General features: G+C 41.7%; 1 protein-coding gene across 2 annotated transcripts in view; it reads right to left on the bottom strand.

Annotated features, from left to right (window-relative positions):
* The window catches only part of EGFL6 (EGF like domain multiple 6), a 32,733-nt gene extending 20,546 nt beyond the window's left edge, over positions 1 to 12,187 (bottom strand). The window contains exons 1-6 of one of the 2 annotated variants that reach the window (XM_014875877.2): positions 12,120 to 12,187; positions 8,141 to 8,250; positions 5,884 to 5,976; positions 2,969 to 3,088; positions 2,036 to 2,155; positions 1,218 to 1,352 (exon numbers count right to left, since the gene is read on the bottom strand). In XM_014875877.2, coding sequence (XP_014731363.2) covers positions 1,218 to 1,352; positions 2,036 to 2,155; positions 2,969 to 3,088; positions 5,884 to 5,976; positions 8,141 to 8,250; positions 12,120 to 12,187 — 646 coding nt within the window. Of the gene's footprint in view, positions 1 to 1,217; positions 1,353 to 2,035; positions 2,156 to 2,968; positions 3,089 to 5,883; positions 5,977 to 8,140; positions 10,113 to 12,119 lie in introns of those variants that run through there. The other variant, XM_088160201.1, reaches the window with a different exon arrangement.
* Positions 12,188 to 12,447: the final 260 nt, after the last annotated feature.

The raw sequence follows: 12,447 nt of genomic DNA, 5'->3' as shown, positions 1-12,447 counted from the left end.
AATAAGCAAAATTCAGTAGAAAATACTACATTCAACTCACAGCAAAATGTACAGGCACCAAGAATATTTGATTTTGCTCTGTTACAAAGATGTTTCTGATTTATCCCACATGAGGGGGTCATGTTGGCACACAAATGTTTGTACCACTCACATTTTATCCAGATTGCATCATTTTTAGCAGCTCATAATGTAAGTCAGCAAACAAACAAGTAGCAAGAAGATTGACTTAAAAGTCTGGTGTGTCTGAAAGTGAGATTAAGTTTGCAAATAAAATCCTGACTACTGAGACCTTTCCGTTTTTTCCCCCATGCACACATAATGTAGGAGAAAATAAAATATTTTTTCAACTTGAAGTCTCTCAAGGTTTGCAGACATGAAATGCAAACTTAAGTCTCCCAATCTTATGCTCTTCCTCCCACCCCTCACTTCCAATATAAATTAAATGTAAACAAATCTCATTCATTCTGTCTTTCATGAATGTGTAGTTGTTCCAACCCTTCCAGGCCCTTTTGTGATCAACAGCTTCAACAATATTCCTGCAGCACCTGCTGCAGTAATTTACACTTTGCTGTTCTTCCAGCATTCAGCTAATGGATTGGAACAGGAGTTAAGCATGTTTTTGACATTTGTTTTAACACCTGAGCATGTCAAGATAACTTTTTGCCTGTACTTGTTTTTTAGGGAGAAACTTTGTCATGCAACAGAAACCTGAAAAGTAATTGAAACCTACTATTTTCATACTTTTTTTTCCCCAAGTTCTGTACAAACCATCCAAATAACTGTTTTTTCAGTCATGAAGGCACTTACTTCACATTCCTCAATAATGACATGAAAAAAAGAAAAAATATATCGTGAGACTGCTTATTCATCACAGTTTGAAGCCAAGACAACAAAAAATGGTTCTTTAATTAAACCTTTACTGGAAGCTTTTTTTTTAGTCAAGAGTTGCCAACTTACAACAAACTCTTGCACATCTTGACTTGGCACAAGGAGGCAATTTAAATGGTAAGTACCACTGATTCAGTTTTTCCTAAGGCTACAGAAAAAAAAACAGAGGAAAATTCAAAGTCCCATCAAGAATATTCTTAGTGTGACATCTTTTAACCACTTCTGAGACAGCATCCCCAGGACAGGGCAACATGCTGGAGGCAACAACAGGGAAATGTGCTGTGGGAATAAAAAGAATGAAGAAGGAATGTCCCTGGGCTAGCTCTTACCTACACAGTTGTAGTGGCCACTGGTGTATTTTAGTTCATAGCCCAGCTGGCACTTGCAGTAGAAGCTTCCAAACGTGTTGACACATCTGCGGTTGTAGGAGCAGACAGCTCTGCCAGTGGAGCATTCATCAATGTCTACAGCAGGAGAAGGGATGCTGGTCAGATCCATGAGCAGGTAAAATGGGAAAACCTCACTGGGATTTGCATGGGAATTATTTTGTCTTGGCTATCACAAATAAACTTAATACAAAAGTCTTATAATTTCACATTTGGTGATGGCTTTCACACGTGTTCTTATGAGTAAAGCAGTAAAATGGGAATTAACTTTATGGAAGAGCACAGCACCAAGTATTATAAGCAATGCTTTCTTCATTACAGGAAACTCACAGCTAATGTTGAGGCTTGTGGAAAAAAACTGAGAGGTTTGTATTGTGGGTCATCAAAATAAAAGAAAGCCCTATCCAAACAAAATGCCCAGATCCTATAACACATTATGTCAGCAGGGCAGCTTCCTGCAGGCAAAGCACTGTAATTAATGGCCTCATACCAATACAGAGAAACTGAATCTGTTGATGACTCCCAATGTCAAAACACTGAATTATTAACTGGGGATGAGAATTATCAAAAGAATTACATGGCTAATAGTTCAATAAAAATTATTTTTAAAAAAGTATGAAAACTTTACATCACACTGAGAGTAACAAGAAACATTATTTAAGCCAGTGAGGAGGGTTAACTACTTCCTAACCTTTCCCCAGAATCTTATGGCTTCGGGGATCCTGCAGAAAAGAAGCTGAGAGTGAGTTCTCTAACCATACCAATGCATGTCCTTCCATTTGGTCCCAGCTGAAGGCCACCTGATGGACAGAGACACTGCACCTGCCCTTTGACTTCTTCACATCCATATTGGCAATTCACCATGGCACATGTCCTAGAACCTGAAAATAGTATTTAAAATAACAAGAAGACCAAAAATTCTAGGCTGGGATCACACAATTTTAAGTTATATATGGATGAACACAGAAATTAATCAGAACAACAAAAGTAAATTAATTATAAATAAAGCTGTTTATAAATTAACATATAAAAATTTCAGAAGCCCATGAGATATTTTCTACAAACAAAACTCTGTCACCAAAAACTAGAAGCTTTCCCAGGTCTAAAAAAATCAGATTGGCTAAAGAAGCAGAATGCTTTCCATGTCATGCTGACTTAAAGACAAAGGAGATAGGTAGAAATACCTATTTTCATAAGTTTAGATGAGCCTTAGATCTTACGGAAAATGTTTGCAAGAACAGTTTTCATCAGTTGTCAAAAGCATATTAACACAGATAAAATAAATCAGTTGTGGAGCACAGAAAAGTAAATCAAGGAATAATGGCATGAAATTCAGCACAGTAAAAAGTGATCTGTATTGGTGCTTTGCTTGAATACATTCAGTCATCCTTATTCAACAGATGAACTGGCAGGACTATACACTGAGATTTTACTAGCTGTTCTATCTGAAGCAACACTATCAAAGACTTTTACTTCTATCAGGACCAAAAAACCTCTGAAGACCAAAATATAAGTATGACCTAGTTCACTTTACCCAGGAACTACCAAATAGGAAGCCTCTTTCAGCAGTGACAGTACCAGGGAGCAGGGGCAAAGACCCTACCCTGAATAAGCGAAATCTGTTCATTACAAGAAGAAAATCTGCTGGGATTAAATGTGATTAGATGATTTTGGTGTGCCTGTTCCATACTTACTTGCACATGTGCCATCTGGCATGAGCATGTACCCGTTGAGACAATAGCACTTGTAGCTGCCATGTGTGTTCATACATCTGTGCTCACAGGGACGTGGCTTCAGCCCACATTCATTCAGATCTGCAGAAGTCATTGGAACTGAGTGAGTGCTGGGCTTTTATACATAGATTCATGCATATAGGTGGATAATGTTGCTTAATGTGTGGAGTTCCCCAGAGTGAAATCGTCTGGATGGAAAATAAGCCAGGCCCTTGCAAGAGGAGAGTTTAGCAGACCATCTGGCTGAAGGACTGCTAGTAAAACCTACATACACAGACCTCTACACTTGAAAAATTAATGCAAACTCTGGCCACATCTGGCAGCTTGTTAGGAAGAAGTGGAGGGGTGGAGAGAATTTGAGCTAATCTTTTTTTGGGAGTTTTTTAAATGGATTTTTTTATAGTTCTAGCCCTCCAATTGACCTCTGTATTAGAAAAGCAAAAAGACGGAGACTAAGAACAGCAAAATGGTTTAAGATAAAGTGAAACAAAGATTTTTACTTTAATTTTTCTGAGCTACACAATGGCACCAAGGTTATCAGTAGCAGAAATTAAATACAAAATATGATAAAAATTACACTATTTTAAAAGAATATAAAAATCCTGAGAATAAAAGATCCTAAATCCTTCTCAAGATCCAGGATTTAAAAGCTTTTTGGAAACTAAATCAATTTCAAATTACTAACATCTATCCTTCACAGGGAGAAAACGAGAATTCTAGAACATTTATTTGTGTGGTAATAGGGTGAGCAGTGCTGACGATATTTGGCCTATGACAAGGGGACAACATCTGGGCTTTTTACTTCTAGGACCTGACACTTCTGCCTCTTGTAGTGACTAGTAAATAGAACTCATTTATAGAATGCACCAGCATATGCAGCCCATTTAACACATGTTTAACAGCACATATGACGAATAATATAATTTCAGTAAAGATGCAGCTCTCCAGGCAAACACTGAGCTTGTGCAACTACACTTCTAATGGGAGAAGCATCTGTTCTTGTGTCACACCCTGCAGACCACAGGAATAAAACCTCCAGCCATTCAAAGCATAAACTTTGTGGAAGTGCACAAGCGTTTGTTACAGCTCAGTCCAGGGAAGAGAGAGGGTTGTTGCATTCTCACAGGGTCTGTTTGGAAAGGGACAACCTGTCTGCTTGCAAATCACACCGGATTTTTGTGCTACTGTGACTCCACTAAATAAGTAAGACTCTCTTAACAAAGAAACTAGAGAGCAAACTGGAGAACAAAAGTTATTCCACTTAGACCATACATTTTCAAAAGTGCTTATCTGCACCTATCTCTCACAATGCACAGATAACATATATAGTTCTAAAAATAACCTATGGAGATAAGGCTAATTTAGCTCAGACTCGGTGGCAGACTAATACAGTCCCCTTATCTCTGTTATTTTAGTTAGCTCATGTTGAGCTTGCTCAGCAGGACATTCTGCTGTAAGGACAGACCAAGGCTACATCTGCCAGTAAATTAAAAGTGGGTATTAGTACTCCTGGGTGATGGAACATGACCACCTATACAGCTAAAACAAACCTATAAAACCTATACTGTTAAAACAAACAGCTCTTGGACACTTCTGGCCTGTACCAGCCACCACCTCACTGAAAAAATCCTGGCCATGCTTCAGAAGGTAGAAAAGCCCAGGAGCTAACAGGGAATGTGCATGTGCAGACCTGTGCAGTGCTTCCTCCAAGCCTCAGTCTCTGAGTGCACAGAACTGGTCAGATTGTCTATGGAGAGCATGTCAGATGCACACAGAGTTACTGCATGGAAAACACCTAAAAGCTGAGGGCTTCTCTGTTGCCTTTTAGTAACATTTAAGCTGTCAAATAATTTTTGAGAATAAACTTGTGTGTTTAGAGGCTGAAGTTGTAAGTGGTATTTATATATATCTGTTACATATAACCACAGCTGCTGTTTCCCTTTCCTCTCTAGTGATACTGAGAATTTAACTTCTATCCCTGTGAGAAAGAGCAAAAGGTGGATTTTTCTAAAATACTTAATAGCACATCTTTAGGGCATATTGTTTGAAACATACTGTGTAATAATTGGGCTGTTTTAACTATAAAAATGTGTGTTTAGCATGTCAGTGCAATATTTTCAAGCAAAGTCTGCAGGAGCTTGGGAAGGTAGAAAGGACAGACAGTAATTTGTGTGGCCTTTATGTCATGTTTCCATTATAGCACCTACAGTTCACTCATCTGCCTCTCCATGCACAACGACCTGCTCCTTTCATCTGATCCAAGACAGGGGTCTCATATTTTGCCACAGAAAAAAAAAAGCTGAGTTCTTACCAATGTGTTAACTGAAACACTTCCATGTTGAATTCCAAGTTTATGGGGGGAAATGGTGCATATAAAGTTTCTGAAAATGCAATTCTCAGAACTCCCAATGGTGGTTCTTAGAAATACCATCAGCATATACAAACAACCCAGGCAAATTGATAAATTACATGTCTACCATACAATTGCATGTCTTTCTGACTAGAAGGTTAGTTTAGAAAGAAACATGGGCTGCTAGTTAATAAGAAAATAACATGTATTCTGGAATTGACTTCCATGTCTTCTGATACCTTCCTATATAATCTCTCCATGCCTTAATCCTCTGACTAGAAACATAACAGTTTGCCCTTGTCATCACTCTATAGGAGATATAAAATATAGGTTCAAGCTTTTGTCTGCTGAAGGAGGCTTAGAGCATGCCTGCGATGCTGGAGTTGCAAAAGTCTTAAATTCTAAAGTTCTTATGCATAAACAAGAAAACATCCTGGTTTACTGCTTTGGAAGATGACAAAAAACCATAGTACAAGATAAGGAAACAGAAAACCAACAGTCTCCTTTCTGGAGGATGTGCACAAACCTTGATTACAGGTTTTTCCTGTAAACCCAGGGAAACATTTGCATTTATTTGGTCCCATGCACTCGCCATACTTGCAACCCTGTCCACAGGTAGCTGGTGGAGTCAAGCAGAGAAAGGAGAGAGAAAAATAAAAAGTTAGAACTTTTATTTGAGAACTTTTGCCCTGCTTAGTTGCCTAAAAGGTTTTGCACAAATTCAGCATCCTCCACACCTCTCCCTCTAGTCTGAGCACAGTAACTACTGATTAGCACTTTATTTGGGCTTGAGAATAGTGGCATTAACATGAATTACAAGAATTTGTTATTTTTTTCTAGGTTTGTAAAGACAAAAGGTCTCTCCTTTTTTTTTTTTTTCTTTTTTAACTGCAATACTTACAACTTACATTTAGTTTTGTGCTCTTGCCTTTTTCCTTTTTTTAGGAAGCCTATGTGAGAAGCAGCTGGCCAACAGTTTGAAAGGCTATGCTTGGCGTTTGAGTAGGAAAGAGGCAACAGCACTCTCCCTAGAGCCAAAGGAGACACATAATCCTATAGCAGTTTACAGTCTTGGATCTCCTCACTTACAGCTGAGGAACTTGTCTGTCCCATGGTGGAACGTCCAGAGCACATCTGTCATTAGGCAACTGTCCTTACCACACATCCCAGTGAGTCTAATTGCATCAGGTTTACAATGATTTGAGAGGGCTACATTTAACCTGGACACATTGAAAAGCAACTCTAAGTCCTCTGGATCATCAATCGGAAATCAAATGCTGACTTTTATAAAGCTTAAGACTCCTTAAATCTAATTATCAGCATGGGGGTTATTCAGGAAGAGCAAACCAAATATGCATTTATATCAGGACTACCTCTGAAGAAACAGTGAGAGACTGTGCACCAGGATGTGAATTTCCTTATGTAGTTAAGCTGATCTCCAACCTATAGGAAAGTTTAGTTTCTATATAGTAAAATTAATATTAAAATTAATTTTTCTGAATTCAAGTATTTTTCATGCATTAACAGATACATTCAGATGCACTGAAGGTACTACCTCTGCAGATTGAGGCATTTTTCAACACTTCTTCCAGCCCTGAATGCACTGCAAGACCAGCTTGTTCCCCCGGGACCCAAAGCATCCCTGTTTGGGATGTTCTCCCATGGGATGGACAAATTTCTCTTCCGTAACTGAGGAGATGCAAGACTGCAAAAGACCAGCCTGCAGTGTTAGCACTGAAGCAGAGGAAAACACCACATCTGGATTTACAATGCAGAATTACATTACAGGTGGCTTAAAGTGATTTGCCAAAGAACAAATCTTCAAATTTTATTAAAACCTATTGGTTTAAAACAAGACAACCTACTCCACTGGCTGATCAAAAGTTACATTTGCCAGTTATCCCTCCAGGTATTAATTTGCATCAAAACTACAGTGCAATTAAGCAATGCAAGAAATACTACAATAATCCTTTTTTCCTTTCTTAAAATGGCATATAACATATACACAACAGAGACATTTTAGCATCTTTCCCTTTTAGTATATGGATTTTTAGCAATGAATAATCTTAAGCCTCTATACAAATTCATTAGATATAAAAGGCCAAACTCTACAGGTGCAACATCTGAAAAAGATTTCTAAAACATATATTTTATGATTTCGTTTCATTTTGCCCAAGTGCAATCGGAGAGAGAGATTCTACACTGCATTCTGCTTGGGATATGTAGATCTCTTACAAATTAGAAGTGTCTTAAGAGTCATTGTCTCTTCATTATGCAAACAATCCACAGACCAGAAAGCTGGCTGGCTACCCAAGCTCAAGTCAGGGGCACTTATTGCTTGGGTTTTATTTATATTTTTTGAAAGTGAAAACTTTCTGGTTCTCAGAGGCTGTGTAATCTGAAGATAAACAATACCAACAGATATACAATCATGTTAGGAGTCCTTATATAGCATTAGAAAACACTGCATTTATGGCACATACTCAACAGCTGTAGCAGTATAGCCACTGACCAGGACTGTGCAGGAGGTTTGAACAGATGGTGCCTTCTGGATCTAAGAATTTCTGAACGTGCAAGTTATGGTTTGGTGTTATTTACCCAAGCTCTGCTTTTTTTGAGGAGATGGTCTCTCAAGCATTTTTTTTCCCACTCTCTCACAGAGTTAGGAAATTTCACTCCTCAGAAGTTTTCCTTCTGTAACTTGTGGCAGACATGTGAGAAACCTCCTTATTAGTAGCGAGTATGCGGCAACAGAGAGGAAACAAACAGGAAGTTCACTTTACCTTCACAGCGGCCCTTGTTCTTTCTCCAGCCAGGACAGCAATCCAACCTGGAACCGTAGCGACACACCCCAGGCTGGCTCACAGCCCCCAGCTGCTCCTGAGCTCTCGAGCTGTGTAAGGAAGGACAAACACCAGCTCCAGCAGGAAAATGTTCTAGTCCATTCCTCTGCATACCCCTTGGTACAATTCTCTATGTTTTATCCACTGTCAGGCATTTTCATTTCATCAAACCTAGAGCAGTGCTCCTAGACAGGAATGCAAGCTTGCATTTGATCAGAGAAACTGGGATGATGGGAATGTTTCACCTGCAATAAATTAACTGTGCAAGGTAAACCCTTTCTAATGAGAAACACGGCAAAGGCAAAAAATACAGCCAGCTCCCTTGCTAGAATGACTCATCTTACTATCAGTGAAGTCAACAGGGCTGCCTCAGTTTGTGTCACATGAACAACTGGATTGGATATATGATGCCATAACTGACAGCCTCAGATGATGAAAGACTGATTCTACAGAAAAGCATGTTGAGAACATTAGTCAGCCTCACAAAAGCTAGTGACTTGCAGGATCATAGCCACTGCATACACACAAAGTGACTGCATAAGAGCAGACAGTCCAAAGCATTCTGGTCGCATGAGACTCCTGACCATATAAATTAATGTTAATTTCACCTGCCAATAAGCCCAGGGGGTTCAAAGTCATTGTGCAGATGCAAGAATTGGAAAACCTGCCATATTAGTTGCCAAAATTATACATCTGATGGAAATCCACAACTGTGTAAATCTTCTAGACCTCCTTTGTGCTTCTGAGTGCTGTGGCTTTAGTTCTCCTTCTGTTTGCTGTTCCTTAAGTTGTCCACCACCACATGCTTGTCCCCTTTATGAAATTCTTTCCTTTACCCAAAAATCCTCTGTCTCCATTGCTTTATCCCAGTCATAATTTAAAATGCATTTTCTTCAAAGAGTCTTAAGTGTTGGTTTTGACCCAGAAAATTCCTTTTCAGTGAGAGCTTTGTAGTAAGTGATTTGGGGTACAGAGGGGACAACACACTGCAAAAAAAATCTCATGGTGGGAAAAAAAATGGTGGAAAAAAGGAAAAAAGTCATCAGGCATGAACTTTTGCATTTTTTAGTCTGAGGCACAAAACCTGTAATATTTTATCACATTACAGGAGTGTTTTGCATGTATCCTCCTGCATTGATCTGTAACAGTTGCACTCACATCAAAACAGTTCCTGCAAACGCCACTGAGGCAAACTAGTAGAACAAATAAATGCATACACTTCAAAGACACAAGATGTTACTCCAGAGTTTGCTTTAGTAGCTGCACCATTGGAACTAGAAGGGAGTTCAGAGGAAATGCATAAGCTCATGTATCTGAGATACTTGAAACAGAGATGGTCTTCATGTCACCTGGCAAGTAAAAAAGCTTCAGTGCTGGAATAAATTGTTCTGAAGCCACCCAACCTTTGCCATCAACCCAGTGCTGCAGTTTACAGGAGTAGATGTACTTGTACATGAACATCTTCAGATGGGTGAAAAAGTGTGTTGAAAGCTAGAACTCCTCTGTGTGTGTCTGTGACAAATCCAAATCAGCATCCTGCCTCTGCATCTATAGTAAAAAAAATAACCTTTTTCCATTTTGTTATCCACATGCTGCTGGCTTACATCACTTGCAAGTATACAAGTTAAAGAACATATGTTCTGCTTGCAGACTAGAAAGTGGTCATGAATTCACCTGGATAGTAAATGTACATTCTGCTTGCATCCCAGAAAATCCCTTTGAAAGCATCTGGACAGTGCTATGACTCCTCTGGAAGGTTAAAATGCCTGGAGGAAGAAGGATCTCATTCCTTTCCAAAAGGTGCTCATTTTCACAGGAAAAATTGATTCAGTAATGTTTTATTTAATAATTTACTTCAAAATAATAAATAAATAAATAATGTCATCATAGAGTATACAATATCTCTCATGATTTCAGAACAAACTTTCCTTAAAACTGGGAAATGTTCCATAAGGCTGCAAATTAAATTAACATAGCTGAACTCTATAGATATTGCCCTGCACAAGGTCAAAAGGCTCGTTCTGACTTCCACAACAAGCATCAAGATAAAACTTACCTCTGGCAGAGGGAAAGATCAACTAGATCCCAAAATCTGGGAATTAAACCAGTTTTGTCAAGTTAGTCCCTCTCACCCATGAAGAATCAACACCCATCAGCTTAGCTATTTCTATCAAGAGTTCAGCATTTTTTAAAAAGAAATTTAGAAAGGGGAGATTTTTTCAGGCAGGGAGACCCTTTCTGGGAGAATGTCACATGAACCCTCTTGGATACAGGGGCAGAAGTAATGCAGACTGGAGGCACAGAGCACTTGTGATCCCTCCTTGTCTGATATTCCTGTAGGATTTCAGAGGACTACCTAAAGCACCTGAGTGAGATGGCTGGACATACCACAGTCTGCTTAGTGTGTAAAAAATTCCTACCTTAAAGAACCTGCAGCCAAATATTTGACTGAAAAAGAAAGGCAAGAGAAGGCACACTGTGCAGGTCAGTGGTGTCTGAAGAACTCAGTCCTCGGAGAGGCAGCGCTGGTGCTAAAGGTAACAAGTGGCTACTTAGCAGTCCAGGGTGCCCAGGGAGGAGAGGAGCAATTAATTTTATGTGGCTGTGGTATTGCTGACAGCACTGTGTGACATTTAGCAAAGAAGTGAGGATGAATAGTAACCACAACAGCCCAGGACCGCCTGAGTTGAGGTGGCTGAAATAAAGAGCTGGCTGCATCAGCTGTCACAAGATTGCTATGACCCATTAGCACCATTTTAAACTAAGTGGGGCTAAGTTTCACTGCTTCTGTAATCTGTTTTGCTGTTTTGGTTTAGGAACGATATTCCCCAAATCATTGCCCCCACCAACACTCTCCAAAACTACATGCCACCCTCTCTTACTCCTCTAATTTCCCCTCACCCCTCGCCTTGCAGCAGGATGGAGATGAGAATTGGAGGCACAATAGGGAAAGATCGCAGGTTGAGGTAAGAACAATTTACTGGAAACAGCAATGAGATAAGGAAATGAACAGTAACAGAAACAATACTAATGACAGAAGGTAGGAGAAACATTTCACAAGAAAATATCCCAATAATAGACCGGACAGGCTCCCTCCACCATGTTTTGTTGAACCCCTTCTTCCTGGAGGACAGTCCTTTTCCCCTGCCCTCGACCATGGTGTGAAATGGTACAGAATAAAAAATCTGCTTTCTCTGAGACATAAGAGCAGGTCTGGAGTTCATGAACTTCCAGCTCCTGAGGAACTGACCACTCAACAGCCTCCCAGGTGCTGGAACAGCACACTGACCCTTGATGACAAAAATGCTTCCATTCATAGATCTAAAATGAAAGAAATAAACCACAAAACATCTTGAATATTTGCTGCGAATTCTCCCTTTATGAGCTATTGCCTTGCTGTAGCACTTCTGCTTCTGGAGAACTGGGAGAGGGAACACTGGAATGGCTTGCTCTGGAATAAGTGCTTTTATTGATCCTCTCTCAAAATCTCCTTCAGTTTCCAAAGCATACCTGTCTCCATAGAACCCAACATCTGTGATGACTGGCTGCTGGTGAAGGGCCGTTTATGCTGGCAGACCCAGATCTGGAGGTGCTCACACCTTTCCACAGACGGTGCAGCTGTTGCCCCATTGGGACCGCCACTCAAGCTGCCGCTTTCCCCAGAGCACGAGTCCGCAGCTCCGGTGTGAGTACCCAGGGGAGGGCTCACACGCCCGCTGGAGCGCACGAACCTGGCGGGCGCCGTTCAGCACCACAGCCCCGGGCACGGGCGAGCCCCGGGCACGGGCGGGACCCGCGTTCACCCCGCGCACGGCGGGGAGCGCCCCAAGCCCGCCGGGGAGCAGCGGCACCAGCCCTGCACCAGCGGGGCTGCGGAGCCCGGGCCGCCCCGGCCGCCCCCCGCCCCGACCCCGCTCACCTGCCCGCGGCGGCCGGCCCGGCGGCGAGCAGCGCGGCGAGCAGGGCGATCCCGGGCGCCGGCACCATCGCCCGGGCACGGGCGGGCAGGCGGCCCCGGCGCTGTGTGTCTGTCCCTCGGGCTGTCCCTCGGGCTGTCCCTCCGGCCGTCCCGCGGCGGCAGCGCCGGAGCGCGGCGGGCGCGGACGGGACCGTATAACCGGGCGGGGCGGGACGGGGCGGGGCGGAGCCGCCTCCAGCCGCGCTCCCCGCGCCTGCAGCCGGGGCCGGCAGGGGAGACCGGGGCTGGGCAGGGGAAGCCGGGCTGGGCAGGGGAAGCCGGGCTGGGC

This window comes from Sturnus vulgaris, chromosome 2, assembly GCF_052056855.1.
Source record: "Sturnus vulgaris isolate bStuVul1 chromosome 2, bStuVul1.hap1, whole genome shotgun sequence".
NCBI classification, from domain to species: Eukaryota; Metazoa; Chordata; class Aves; order Passeriformes; family Sturnidae; genus Sturnus; species Sturnus vulgaris.
The sequence above is the reverse complement of the archived record's forward strand: the minus strand, read 5'-3'. Positions and strand labels throughout refer to the sequence as shown.